General features: G+C 37.4%; 1 protein-coding gene across 3 annotated transcripts in view; it reads right to left on the bottom strand.

Moving 5' to 3' along the window:
- Positions 1-14,366, bottom strand: part of HEPH (hephaestin) — a 125,528-nt gene that overhangs the window by 93,098 nt on the left and 18,064 nt on the right. For all 3 annotated transcript variants that reach the window (XM_047765482.1, XM_047765484.1, XM_047765485.1), the window contains exons 9-12: positions 13,904-14,035; positions 11,353-11,564; positions 10,257-10,407; positions 7,750-7,962 (exon numbers count right to left, since the gene is read on the bottom strand). In XM_047765482.1, the coding sequence (XP_047621438.1) occupies positions 7,750-7,962; positions 10,257-10,407; positions 11,353-11,564; positions 13,904-14,035 (708 nt within the window). The remainder of the gene's footprint in view (positions 1-7,749; positions 7,963-10,256; positions 10,408-11,352; positions 11,565-13,903; positions 14,036-14,366) is intronic.

Here is a 14,366-nt window from a genome sequence, read left to right as displayed (position 1 = left end):
AATTGAATCCAAACAGGCCCACACTGATATATTATTATAAAAGTGACAAAAGTTAAAGAGAGGATTCTAAAGGCAGCACGAGAAAAGCAAGGTGTTAATTGTAAGGGAATCCCGATAAGGCTTTCAGATGATTATAGAAACACTATAGGCCACAAGACAGTGGCAAGATATAGGTAAAGTTCTGAAAGGGAAAAAATTGGCAGCCTGGAATACTCCATCCAGCAAGAATATAATTTAAGGAGTTTTGTCTGGATATATGCCCAAGAGTGGGATTGCTGGGTCATATGGTAGTTCTATGTATAGATTTCTAAGGTATCTCCATACTGTTCTCCATAATGGTTGTACCAGCTTACATTCCCACCAAAAGTGCAGGAGGGTTCCCCTTTTTCCACACCCCCTCCAGCATTTGTTATTTGTGGACTTATTCATGACGGCCATTCTGACTGGTGTGAGGTGGTATTTCATGGTAGTTTTGATTTGCTTTTCTCTAATAATTAGGGATGTTCTTCATGTGCTTCTTATCCATATGTATATCTTCCTTGGAGAAATGTCTATTCAGGTCTTTTGCCCATCTTTCAATTGGGTTGTTGGCATTTTTGATGTGGAGCTGCATAACTTGATTGTATAGTTTAGAGATGAAGCCCTTGTCAGTTGCACCATTTGAAACAATTTCTCCCATTCTGTAAGTTTTATTTTTTGCAGCACAATTCACAAAATCCAAGACATGGAAGCAACACAAATATCCCTCAACAGAGAATTGGATTAGGAAGACGTGGTATATATACACAATGGAATACTACTCAGCAATAAAAAGGAACAAAATATTGCCATTTGCAACAACATGGATGGAACTAGAGACTCACTGAGTGAAGTAATTCAGAAAGAGAAAGACAAATACTAAATGATATCACTTATATCTGGGATCTAATATATGGCACAAATGAACCTTTCCACAGAAAAGGAAATAATGGACTTGGAGAATAGACTTGTTGCCAAGGGGGAGGGGGAGGTATTGTGATGGATTGGTAACTTGGGGTTAATAGATGCAGACTCTTGCTTTTGGAATGGATTAGCAATGGGATCCTGCAGAGTAGCACTGGGAATTATATCTGTCACTTATGATGGAGAATGATAATGAAAGAAAAAAGAATGTATACATATATATGTATAACTGGGTCACCATGATATACAGTAGAAAAAATAATGTATTGGGGAAATAAAAAAGAATATAATTTAAAATAGAAGGGGAAAGAAAGAATTTCTCCAACAAAGAAAAGCTAGAAGAGTGTAGCAATACTAAACCCATTCTAAAAGAAATGCCAAAAGGGCTTATATAAATAATAAAAGAAGTAATAAATAAGATGGAGGAAACCACAATTGGAAAGCAATCACTTAAATAAGCCAGGATACAGATCTAAAAGTGGGGGGGGGACTACTGTAAAAATGATAAACAGAAGAACAGCAAAATGACAAACATTAAGATGTTAAAAAAGGACTTCAAAATCATAGAATGTGTGGAAGGAAAGTAAGAAAATCTAGACTCTTTTCTTTTTTAATATTGTGTTTGAGCCTATAAGACTATCAGGCTAAAGCAAGCCAATACAGGAAGGGAATAACATACTTAAATAAACAGGGCTAACACAAATCGAAAACAAATATTACTTTCACAAAAAATAAAGAGAAAAGCACACGCATAAAATAACTGGAAAGCATCCAACCAAAAAAAGGAAAGGAAGAAAGGAGAATCATAGAATCAACTGGAAAACAAGGTTTAAAATGGCAATAAATATACATTTATCAATAATTACCTTAAATGTCAATAGACTGAATGCTTCGATCAAATGGCTCAAAGGGGCAGATTGGATAAAAAAGGAAAAACCTTCCATCTGCTGTCTACAAGAGACTCACCTTAGGGCAAAGGACAAATATTCAAAGTGAGGGGATGGAAAAAGATATTTCATGCCAATGGACAAGACAGGAAAGCAGAAGTTGAAATACTCATATCAGACAAAATAGACATTAAAATGAAGGCCATAGAGAAAGACGAAGAAGGACCCTATTTAATGGTTAAAGGATCCATTCAAGAAGAGGATATTACCATCATCAATATATATGCCCCAAACACAGGAGCACCCAGATACTGCCAACAAATACTAACAGACATAAAGGGAGAAATTGATGGGAATACAATCATAGTAAGAGACTTTAACACCCCACTCACATCAATGGACAGATCCTCTAGACAGAAAACCAATAAGGCAACAGAGATTCAAAATGGCACAATAGAAAATTTAGAATTAATCCACATTTTCAGGACATTACAACTAAAAAAATCAAAATATGCATTTTTCTCAAGTGCACATGGAACATTCTCAAGAATTGGTCACATACTGGGGTACAAAGCTAACCTCAACAAAATTAAGAGTATAGAAATGATTTCAAATATCTTCTCTGACCACAATGGCATGGAACTAGAAATCAACCACAGGAAAATAAATGAGAAGAAACCTACTACATGGAGACTAAACAACATGCTACTAAAAAACCAATGGGTCAGCGAGGAAATCAAAAAATACCTCAAGACAAAAGATAATGAACATACAACCTCTGAAAATCTATGGGATGCCGCAAAAGCTGTACTCAGAGGGAAATTCAGAGTGATACAGGCCTTCCTCAAAAAAGAAGAAAGATATCAAATTGAAAACTTAACCCTCCACCTAAATGAATTAGAAAAAGATGAAGAGGAGTTCCCATTGTGGCACAGTGGTTAATGAATCCAACTAGCAACCATGAGGTTGCGGGTTTGATCCCTGGCCTTGCTCAGTGGGATAAGGATCCGGCATTGCCATGAGCTGTGGTGTAGGTCACAGATGCGGCTCAGATCCCATGTTGATGTGGTTCTGGCGTTAGGCTGGTGGCTACAGCTCCAATATGACCCCTAGCCTGGGAACCTCCATATGCCATGGAAGTGGCCTTAGAAAAGGCAAAAAGACAAAAAAAAAAAAAAAAAAAAAAGGAAAGGAAGAACCAGAAAGCCCTAAAGTCAGCAGAAGGAAGGAAATTATAAAGATCAAAGAAGAAATCAATAAAATAGAAATTCAAAAAAACAATAGAGAAAATTAATAAAACTAAAGCTGGTTCTTTGAAAAGGTAAACAAAATTGACAAACCCCTGGCCAGACTCACTAAAAAGAGGAGAGAAAGAACTCAAATAAAAAAACTTATAAATGAAAAAGGAGAAATCACAACGGATACAGCAGAAATAAAAAAAGAACATAAGAGAATACTATGAACAACTATATGCCAACAAATTTGACGATCTGGAAGAAATGTACAACATTCTAGTATCTTACAGCCTGCCAAAACTGAATCAAGAAAGAGACCAACTGAAAAGACTGATCACTAGGAATGAAATTGAAGATGTTGTAAAAACACTCCCTACAAATAAGAGTCCAGGACCAGACGGCTTCACAGGCAAATTCTAACAAATATATAAAGAAAATATAGTGCCCATCCTCCTTAAACATTTTCAAAAGGTTGAAGAAGAAGGAATACTCCCAAAGATATTCTATGATGCCACCATCACCCTCATTCCAAAACCAGACAGAGATACCACCAAGAAAGAAAACTATCGCCCAATATCATTGATGAATATAGACACAAAATATTGCAACAAAATTTATCCAACCGAATCCAACAACATATCAAAAAGATCATACACCATGACCAGGTGGGGTTCATCCCAGGTTCACAAGGATGGTTCAACATACGCAAATCAATCAGCATCATACCCCACATTAACAAAAAAAAAAGTCAAAAATCATATGATCATCTCAATAGATGCAGGAAAAGCATTTGACAAAGTCCAACATCCATTCATGATCAAGACCCTCGCCAAAGTGGGTATAGAGGGAACATTCCTGAATATAATCAAAGCCATTTATGAGAAACCCACAGCAAATATAATCCTCAATGGGGAAAAACTGAAAGCCTTCTCACTCAAATCTGGAACAAGACAGGGATGCCCACTCTCACCACTGCTCATCAACATAGTTTTGGAAGTCCCAGCCCCAGCAATTAGACAAACAAAAGAAATAAAAGGCATCCATATAGGAAGAGAAGAGATCAAACTGTCACTGTAGGCAGATGACATGATACTATACATAGAAAACCCTAAGGACTCAACCCCAAAAATACGTTAACTGATTAATAAATTCAGCAAAGCAGCAGGATATAAGATTAACATTCAGAAGTCAGTCACATTTCTGTATACCAGCAATGAAATATTAGAAAAGGAATACAGAAATACAATACCTTTTAAAATTGCTCCTCAAAAAATCAAATACCTGGGAATAGATCTGACGAAGGAGGTAAAGGACTTATATGCTGAGAACTATAAAACTTTAATCGAAGAAATTAATGAAGATGTAAAGAAATGGATAGATATTCCATGTTCCTGGATTGGGAAAATCAATATTGTAAAAATGGCCATACTACCCAAAGCAATCTACAGAGTCAATGCAATCCCTATCAAATTACCCATGACATTTTTCACAGAACTAGAACAAACAATCCAAACATTTAGATGGAACCACAAAAGACCCAGAATTGCCAAAGCAATCCTGAGAAACAAAAACCAAGCAGGAGGCATAACTCTCCCAGACTTCAAGAAATACTACAAAGCCACAGTCATCAAGACAGTGTGGTACTGGTACCAAGACTGACATACAGACCAATGTAACAGAATAGACAACCCACAAATAAACCCAGACACCTATGGTCAATTCATCTTTGACAAGGGAGGCCAGAACATAAAATGGGAAAAAGAAAGTCTATTCAGCAAGCATTGCTGGGAAACCTGGATAGCCACATGCAAAGCAATGAGACTAGAACACACCCTCACACCATGCACAAAAATAAACTCAAAATGGCTGAAAGACTTAAATATAAAACAAGACACATCAAACTCCTGGAAGAGGATATAGGCAAAACACTCTCTGACATCAACCTCATGAATATTTTCTCAGGTCAGTCTCCTAAAGCAACAGAAATAAGAGCAAAAATAAACCCATGGGAACTCATCAAACTGAAAACCTTTTGCACAGCAAAGGAAACCCAAAAGAAAACCAAAAGACACCTTCCAGAATGGGAGAAAATAGTTTTAAATGATGCAATGGACAAGGGCTTAATCTCCAGATTATACAAGCAACTTATACAACTCAATGGAAAAATGGGCAAAAGACCTGAATAGACTGTTCTCCAAGGAATATATACAGATGGCCAGCAAACACATGAAAAAATGCTCAACATCACTGATCATTAGAGAAATGCAAATCAAAACTACCATGAGATATCACCTCACACCAGTCAGAATGGCCATCCTTAATAAGTCCACAAATAACAAGTGTTGGAGGGGTTGTGGAGAAAAGGGAAGCCTCCTGCACTGCTGGTGGGTATGTAAACTGGTACAGCCACTATGGAGAACAGTTTGGAGATACCTTAGAAATCTATACACAGAACTTCCATATGACCCCACAATCCCACTCTTGGGCATATATCCAGTCAAAAGATTCCTTGAAAAAGACACATGCACCCGCATGTTCATTGTAGAACTATTCACAATAGCCAGGACATGGAAACAACCCAAATGTCCATCAACAGACAATTGCATTAGGAAGATGTGGTATATAGACACAATGGAATACTACTCAGCCATAAAAAAGAATGGCATAATGCCATTTCCAGCAACATGGATGGAACTAGAGGCTCTCATCCTGAGTGAAGTTAGTCATAAAGAGAAAGACAAATATCATATGATATCACTTATAACTAGAAACTAATATACAGCGCAAAAGAATATTTCCACAGAAAAGAAAATCATAGATTTGGAGAATAGGCTTGGAGAGGAAGGGAGTGGGAGGGATTGGGAGCTTGGGGTTATTGGATACAACTTGGAATGGATTTACAAGGAGATCCTGCTGAGTAGCATTGAGCACTATGTCTAGATACGTATATTGCAGCAGAACAAAGGGTGGGAAAAAATGTATACATGTAAGAGTAACTTGATCCCCATTCTGTACAGTGGGGAAAAAAATAAATTATAAAAAAAAAGGGGTTACCCAGGAGTAAGAATCAATAGGAGTTGATGGAGAAGGGGTAAGTGAGAAAAGAAAAAAATAATAGATCCAATATTCCTAACATGAGAAAATCATTTTCTACCTCCAGGTCTCTGCCTATTCCTCCCATTAGTAAAACAAATAAATTAAGACTATCTCAAGGGGGCTCTTCCAGTTCCAACATTCTATGACTTGAGAACTCTTCAGAAAGAGGAGAGTTTGAAAGGATTGAAAAATGCAAAAGTAAGAAGAGTTTGGGCTTTTACTAGTAAGAAAACTTGGGAATCTTGATGAAAAGTAACCTTTTAAGCCTTGCTCTTATAAAGCCATTTAGTGCCACTTCCCAATCAGAATGTTTTGAGCCATCTACAGTCACTCTCCTTGGGCCTTAATATAGCACAAAAATTCATTTATCCAAGTAAGAGTGAGCCTTGGAGATGGCATATAGGCCTGGTTGGGGAGCCAAGCTAATTTTGTATGAAGGAGATTAAACCTAGGTTTTGGCTTTGGGACCAAGGCTAGAGAGAAGGGTCTTTTTGTCCCAGAAGTTTCCCATCCCAGCACTCACAACAAGAGCTGATTACTGTTGTTTCTTTCAGTCCCATTAATGGTTGTATCTAATTCGCTAATACAACTCTCCTTGACCAAGGAAGTATCCTAAGTAGATTGGAAGAAATGAGGACCCAAGAAGTCTGTAGAGGCCTACTTTATGTCAAGTATTTGTCAGACTCAGTGCTAGGCTGAGAATTTTTAAGTTATCAAGGAATTAGCTTTGTTTAGGGAATTTTTGCCTCAAATATGGATGGAATTTACAGAACTAAAATAAAAATTTAGTGGGAACTGCATGGAGCTTATAATAACACTATTGCCACCTACTGCCTAGAAGAAGAATATACCCTAGGAACAGCAAAGAAAAACTGCTGCCACATTATGAAATTTCAGACATAAATGGAACCTGAGGAAACACAGTCAAATTTCGTCATGAAAGAAAGACAGGGAAGAGGGAGTGGGAAGGAGGGAGAGACGGAGGAAGAAAAAGAAGAAAGGAAGAGAGGGAGAGGAGTTAATAGAAAAGAAGGAAGAAATCTAGCTACAGAGAGGAGAAGTGATCAGACAAAATTTAGACAGCAAGTTAATGAAAGAGCCTGGACTAGAAGTTCCTGTGTTCTGATTCCTAGGCTGAAACTATAACATCACACACTATCCCACTTCCAGCAGAAGTTTGCAAAAATCTTCGCAGAATATCAGAGTTGGAAGCACTTAAAGGTACATCTCATGGACCTCATTTCCAATGCAAGGATTTAATTTATAGAAGCTCTCTGTGGCCAATGGGCTAAGTGGCCAAATCCACCCTCTGCCTATTTATGTCCTTATATTTAGCAGCATCCCTACTCTCTCCTGTTGTTCCAGAAAAATAGCTTTCTCAGCTCTTCAGTCTATTCTGGCTGCATCTGATAAGAGAATCCAAATAACCAAAACATGGAGTACACATTGAAGAAGACGACAAAGGTATTTTGAAAAATTCCCAAGTACCCTCAACTTGATTCTTTTTATTTCTTCACCATTCCCCCATTTCCCCAAGCCCTATACCCAACAATGTTTCTCAGCCTAGGGCCAGCTGCTATAGCACTTACCAGGGTTGTCAGGCTGCATGATGGCCATGACAAAGGTGTGAGGAAAGAGCATGACTGCACTCTTCCTCATGCCCTGAAGCTGCACGGTATTGCCCTGGAATGTGACCCCATGCACATCAGTCTCTGTGCCCAGGCCAACCAGGTGCCAGGCCACTGTGTCACCCTTGCACATTTCCAGCCTGGGCAGGTTAGAGAACAGAAACCCGTTAATGGCTGGAAAACAAAAACACAAGACAAGATGGGGAGATGAGACCAGACTACTCAGGCACTAGCTGGCAGCATGGCATCAGCTCTATACTAAGGTTTCCCACAACTTGAAATTTCTGAGTCATTCTCAACTCCTCTTGCTTCTTCCCTAAGCCACTTTAGGTCTACTTATGAAGATCTGCCTCTTTAGGATTAGGGCCTGACTGGCCTTTCTTGCTTTATCTCCTGCCCCTCCTCCACCATGCTCCATATCCTGGCAAAACTGAACTACTCTCCACTACCACAACTCACACACACACACACACACACACACCCCAATCTTTCCTATTCTCACTTTCTCGAAACTCTCCTCCCTTGGCTTCTGTAGCATAGTATTTCCCTGGTTCTCTTACAACTTTTCTGATTGTTTTTCCTCCATTTGTTCTCATTCTCCATGACTCTGTAAAGTGTGATGTTCCCCAATGTTCCCTCCTCAACTTTCAATCGTCTCCTCCTCTTTATCTTCACTCCCGCTGCCCTGGTTCTGGCCCTCATCATCTCTGGCATGAACTATTTCAAAAGCCTCCTCCCTGGCACTCCTATCTGCAATCTACCTCCCTGTTCTCTCTCACACACAAATACACACCATTATCTTCTGAGCTCCTGCCTCTCTAAGGCTTTAAACATGGTAACCACTTAGAAAATATTCATGACTTTTCACATGCTGTTCCCTCTGCCTGGAATAAACCTTGGTCTCTCTCCTTAAGCAAACTACTACACATCTATCATGTCCTAGCTCAAATATCACCTACTGTGAAGCAGAGTTATTACATTCTTTCTGGCTTCCTTAAAACTCTTCTCACCCCCAAATTCTGAAATACAACCAGAGTTCAATGATTTACTTACAAATTTATCTCCCACATTAGATTGACTTAACAGGAACCACACCATTTTTTTCTGTATCTCTGTGACTATCCAAGCACCTGGCATGTTGTGAAAAATACTTACCAGGTGCCCAATAAATTCAGACTGGAATAAACTTAGTTCATAGGACTGTAATACATTTTCCAGTTGATGTAACCGTCTGGTAATGAGAACCAAAAGATGGAGCCAAAAGACAACACACTCATTCTTCAACCCTTCCCACTTTCCATACTCCCCTCAAAAGTACAGGGAGGCCTGCTTGAAGCTGATTACTTTTCAATGTCCTGACTGGAACCAGATTTAAGGAGTAACTCGATTTGGTAATTCCCTGGGATGATGGGAACATAGCTAACCTCATGAATCTGCTTCCTCTGCTTATAATGTTTGATTGCAAACCTATTCAACCTCCAAGGCTCAGTTCAAGTAGTCTCTTCTTCCAGGAATCCTTTAATTGATTATTCACCAATGTCCTCTTCTTCTGAATTCCATGCCACTTAAAAGATGTTCCACACAACTTAGCACTTAATTATTGTCTCTCTTGGATGTTCTATAATTGTTTCATGGGTATTGTTAGTCTGATCTCATTGGAAAATGCTGAGAGCTACTTGTGAATTTAAACTGAGTCTTCCCATTAAATCACTCATTGAATACTCATCCATCCACCTACTCATTAGTTTGGTAATTTACCAGTTCAATAAATATTTGCTATGTATTAGACCATATAAAGGATACGTTGATAAAAAAACAAACAATACTCACCTTTAAAGAGACTATACTTTAGCAGAAGTCAAAAGCCATGTAACAGATAACACTATTGTGGAGTCTTTGGAACTTGCTATCGAAATAGTCTGATTTAAAAAGAAATAGACATTTAGAAGAGAGTGTCATCATCTTGGGCTTGAGTGATAAGAAATTGTTACATAGTGGAGGTGGTTTTGGAGTAGGGCCTTAGAGAATGGGAAGAATTTCGATAGGCAGAGAGAAAAGTTGTAAGGAGGAGAATTTAAAGAGTAATACAAAGCATTGCAAAAGCATGAAAAGTACATTTGGCTGGAGTATGGGGTTGAGAAGCAAGGGTAGAAGGTGATAAGGGAGGAGATAAGACTAGAAAGGTAACATCAGAGCTTAGTCTCTTCATTCTCTAGTAGATTCTTTGTGTGCAATCCTCATTTCACAGTATCTTTTTCCAGTGTCCCCCATACCAGGTAACAGAATACAGCATAAGAAAGTGCTAAATGTAAGATCTATTGCCTTAAGTTTAACCCCTCAATTCAGCTTGTCTCTTGGGAAGAGCTCAGCAATGGGATCAGTGTTTTTAGGAGTGGGTCATGATTAAATTTAGGTTAGATTGTTCATAATCTCTCAGTTGTAGCTCAGGGTAAAATCACTCCCCATACCATGCATCCGATTGGAGTCTTGGAAACCCTTGAAATCCTCTGAGAGCAGTCGGGAATCCAACATAGCAGCTGCTTGATTGGCATTGCTGTACCAGCTCTTGTTCTCATCCAACACAGTGAAAAGGAGAAAGAATTCTTTATCCACTCCTTTCTGTAGTCCCAGTGGAAGAGAACAGAGGGAGGAATTACAATAGTTTCAGCAGTTATGGACTGTGCAGCTCTAGAACCTAGTGATTCCTGATTATTTTTAATTTCCTTTTCTAAGCACAGAGCCAAGGCCATATCTCCTGCCTAGAGTTGCAATTGTTTCTAGGGAGTTTTTCTTCAGATAACTTTAAATTGCAGGTGGGGGAAGTACATTCGAATAAAGTGATAAGACTAGAGGGGAGGAATGTATGAAAGGAGGCAGGGGAGAAGCACAAGATGAAGATTATGGAGAAGAGTATAATAGAAGACAGTCTGGAGTCAGCTAGGGACAGGAGTGCAGAAAAGTGGCTAGGAGATCAGGAATGGACTCTCTTGGGGGAGGAACCAGAAAATAAAAGAAAAAAACAATTATACTAGTGATTAACATTATTTTATTAGTAATTAGTAATGTTATTATTACTGCTAACATTTATTGTGTATCAAGCACTGTGCTAAGCATTTTATATGGATTGTTTTAATTAATCTTCACAGAAACACAAGATACCTTCTTCCATTTTTAACTCTTCACTCTAGATAAGGAAAATGAGGCAAAGAGAGGTTCAGATTGCCTAGAGTTAAACAGCTAAAATTGATGGGCTGGATATGAAAGAGACAAACAAATAGTAAGGCAGATTTAGGAATTAGGAGCAAGGTTTAGGGGTCATTGATTTAAAAAAATGAGATGTTGGGAGAATATAAAATAGAAAGGAATAGAGACTAAGGAAGATGTGTGTGAATGAAAGAATAGTATACAAAATAGAATGAGGTCACCAAATATTCACTTCTGATTTAATAACTTGGTTATTTTTTTTTATTCCCTCACCTCTAGAACCCAATGCTTAACTCCTATTCAGCAACCCAGCCTTATTCTCCTCCCAGCAGACTTTCCAGCCTGAAACCTTGGCAATACCTGTTTGCCATCTGCACCCAGGGCACCAGCCTTGCACACCAGCAGGGGGCCCATCAGACCAGAATTTGTATCTCTTATGGGGTCTGCAGCAGAGAAGTACATCCAGGTAAGACAGGCAGGATCCTGAGCAGTGGGGCCGGCGTGAGCAGGAACTGTCCAGCGATATGTTACTTTCTCAAAGGGCTTAGCCACCAAGCCAGAGGGAGATGAACCTGCAGGAAAAACATGGATCTCATTGCTCACACTGGCTAGATTGAGTATCATCATTTGCAAACAGGGTGGTAAAGACCATAATCTACAAATGCATTTTGGAGCAGCAGCAACATAGAATATAGATATGGAAAAGGATCTCAGGTAGTAATCAAGAGACTAGAGTTTGGTTTCTGACTCTGCCACTACTTGTGATATGAACTGGGGAAATTAAAAATGCTTTAGGTTTCAGTTTTCCAAACTCAGAGGACTTAAGGATTGAAAGGACTTTTAAAACTTATTTGGAATATTCCTCAGTTAAAAATACACATTCATCTCCTTTTGTATTCCTACCCCTGTTTAAAAATATCCAGGGATGGAAGATTAGCTACATGCCATCATAGCCTGTTTCACCTTTGAACAGTTTTAATTGTTGAAGACTTTTCCCTCTGTATGTGTATGTAGGTAGACATGTATATGTTGCATGTGTGTGTGTGTGTGTGTGTGTGAGACACTAAGACTGTAATTTTTTAAATGAACATGGATTACGGTCAGGAAATGCACAGAAATTTTATTTTAAAATTTCAAACCTATTAGTAATCAAATCAGTACAAACAAAAACAGATAAGTTTTTGGCTATGAAAATGTAAAATTTTACAAACTATAATGATCAGCGCTGGTGTTAAGTGGTTCAAATGACATCTGCTTCTGTCACTCACCTATGAAAAGGTGACTATATGAAAATAGCCCCTTTGGAAAAATGTTGACAGAATGGATCAAAAACATTAAAAAGTTTATGTTCACAAAAATGTGAGATACAAAATAAATACTGAAAAGAATGTTTAACCTAACACAAATTAAAACAGTGAGTTTTGTTTTTGTTGTTGTTTATCTACAAGAGTGACATTTTGACAGAGATTAAAGTGCCTACCCTACACTGGTAAGGTTGCAAGAAAATATAGCCTCCCTCTTGGTAACTGTTAGTAGAACTACAAATTAATATAACTGCAATTTTTTCCAGAATGCAGTTTGGACATAGGTACCAAAATTTTTCATGTGTGTACCTTCTGACACAATTCCACATCTTTTAACATATATTTTGATGAAATGATCATGAAAATGTGCAAAGAAGCATACACAAGAATATTTGTTGTAAATTTATCACATGGTGGTATAATTTAGGGTAGTTTTTTCTTATTTATTCATTGTTCCAACTCCTTAAACTTTCAGACAAACTTTAAAGGATAATATAATAATTGCCCTACCACTTGGAGTTGACTGTTAACATTTTGCCATCTTTAATTTATCTAAATCTGTGTATATGTGTATCTATTTACACACACAGTTTTTTTCTCTTTTTTTCTAAATCATTTAGAAGTAAAATGTAAGCATCGTGACATTTTACTTCTGAATACACTAGTAAGCATTACCACACCTAAGAAAATACCCTAATATCATCTAACACCCAGTGTATATCAAAAATTTTCCAATTATCTCCAAAATGTCTTTTTTTACAACCAAAATCAAACAAAGTTTGCATATTGCCCTTGGTGTTGTCTCTTTAAATTTTTTCCCCTATGGCACTGATTTCTTGAAGAGACCAGTTGGATTGTAGACTGTTCTTTTATTCTAGATTGGTTTGCAAATTTCCCTTTATGCTTTCAGAATTTTTTTTTTGGCTTGGGATTAGCATGTGTTAATATTATTCACAGAGAAAACAAAAACTAACTACCCAATAATCCCACTTATAAGATTCTCTCCAGAGTTAGTAATCCAAACCAGATATTCCTTCATTGCAATGTGATTTACAACATTAAAAAATAATGAAAGCAACCTACATATTCAAACAATAGTAAATAAATTATAAAGTAAATAAATTATGGCAAATTCATGTGATAGAGTATTACACTGTCATTAAAATGTTTTTGTAACATTATAATGACATATAAAAAGGATACAATAAAATGGTAAGTGAAAATAGCACAATACCAAACTATAAAATATATATATAGTGTATACATATATAGATTTGCACAAATCTATAAATATATATATTTGTATAAAAAGAAAAATATTAGAAGTTATATCAAAATGTAATAGCAATTTACCTATGAATAATGTTTATTTTATAATTTTCCACATTTATCAAAATTCTGTAATACATGTGTTATTTTATAATCAGAATATATTTAAATATGTTATAAAGTAGCTGTTTCTTACTGATCCCAGCTTTGTCTCTCTATAATATCATATATTCATTCAACACCATCCATCTATGGCAATTAATTCCACCTTCTTCTCTCTCTTTCCCTCCCTACCTGCTCTTATCTGCAGCCACAATACTTGAAACCTGTATGCTCACCATCATTGTACACAGTTCCCTCGGAGTCTTTCTCATAAAAGACCCCATGAGGCTGTATGCTGAATGGCTGTGAAGCACGGTTGTAGAAAATCACCTGGATTGTGTCACCCACCTCAGCACGGATCACAGGCCCTGGAAAGTGGAAAGGAGAGAAAATGGAAATGAAAACAGGCATGGCCAGGAAGGTCAGAAACAGAAGAAGAGAGAGGGAAAGAGAAGTGAAATGAAAAAGATAAATTTTCTCTTTGTGATAATAATCATCTTTTCAAAACATACAGCAATTTACAATTAAAAAAAACATTTTTTAAAATCCACTATCTTATTTTGATCCTCAAACATTCTAAAGTATGCAAGACAGAGGATATCTTTATTTTATAGGTAAGGAGGCTGCAGCTCAGATAGGTAGAATTGATCTGCCTAAATTCAAATGACTGATTAGGAATAGACCGAGGTCCTAAAGCCT

This window comes from Phacochoerus africanus, chromosome X (assembly GCF_016906955.1).
Source record: "Phacochoerus africanus isolate WHEZ1 chromosome X, ROS_Pafr_v1, whole genome shotgun sequence".
Taxonomy (NCBI): Eukaryota; Metazoa; Chordata; class Mammalia; order Artiodactyla; family Suidae; genus Phacochoerus; species Phacochoerus africanus.
The sequence above is the reverse complement of the archived record's forward strand: the minus strand, read 5'-3'. Positions and strand labels throughout refer to the sequence as shown.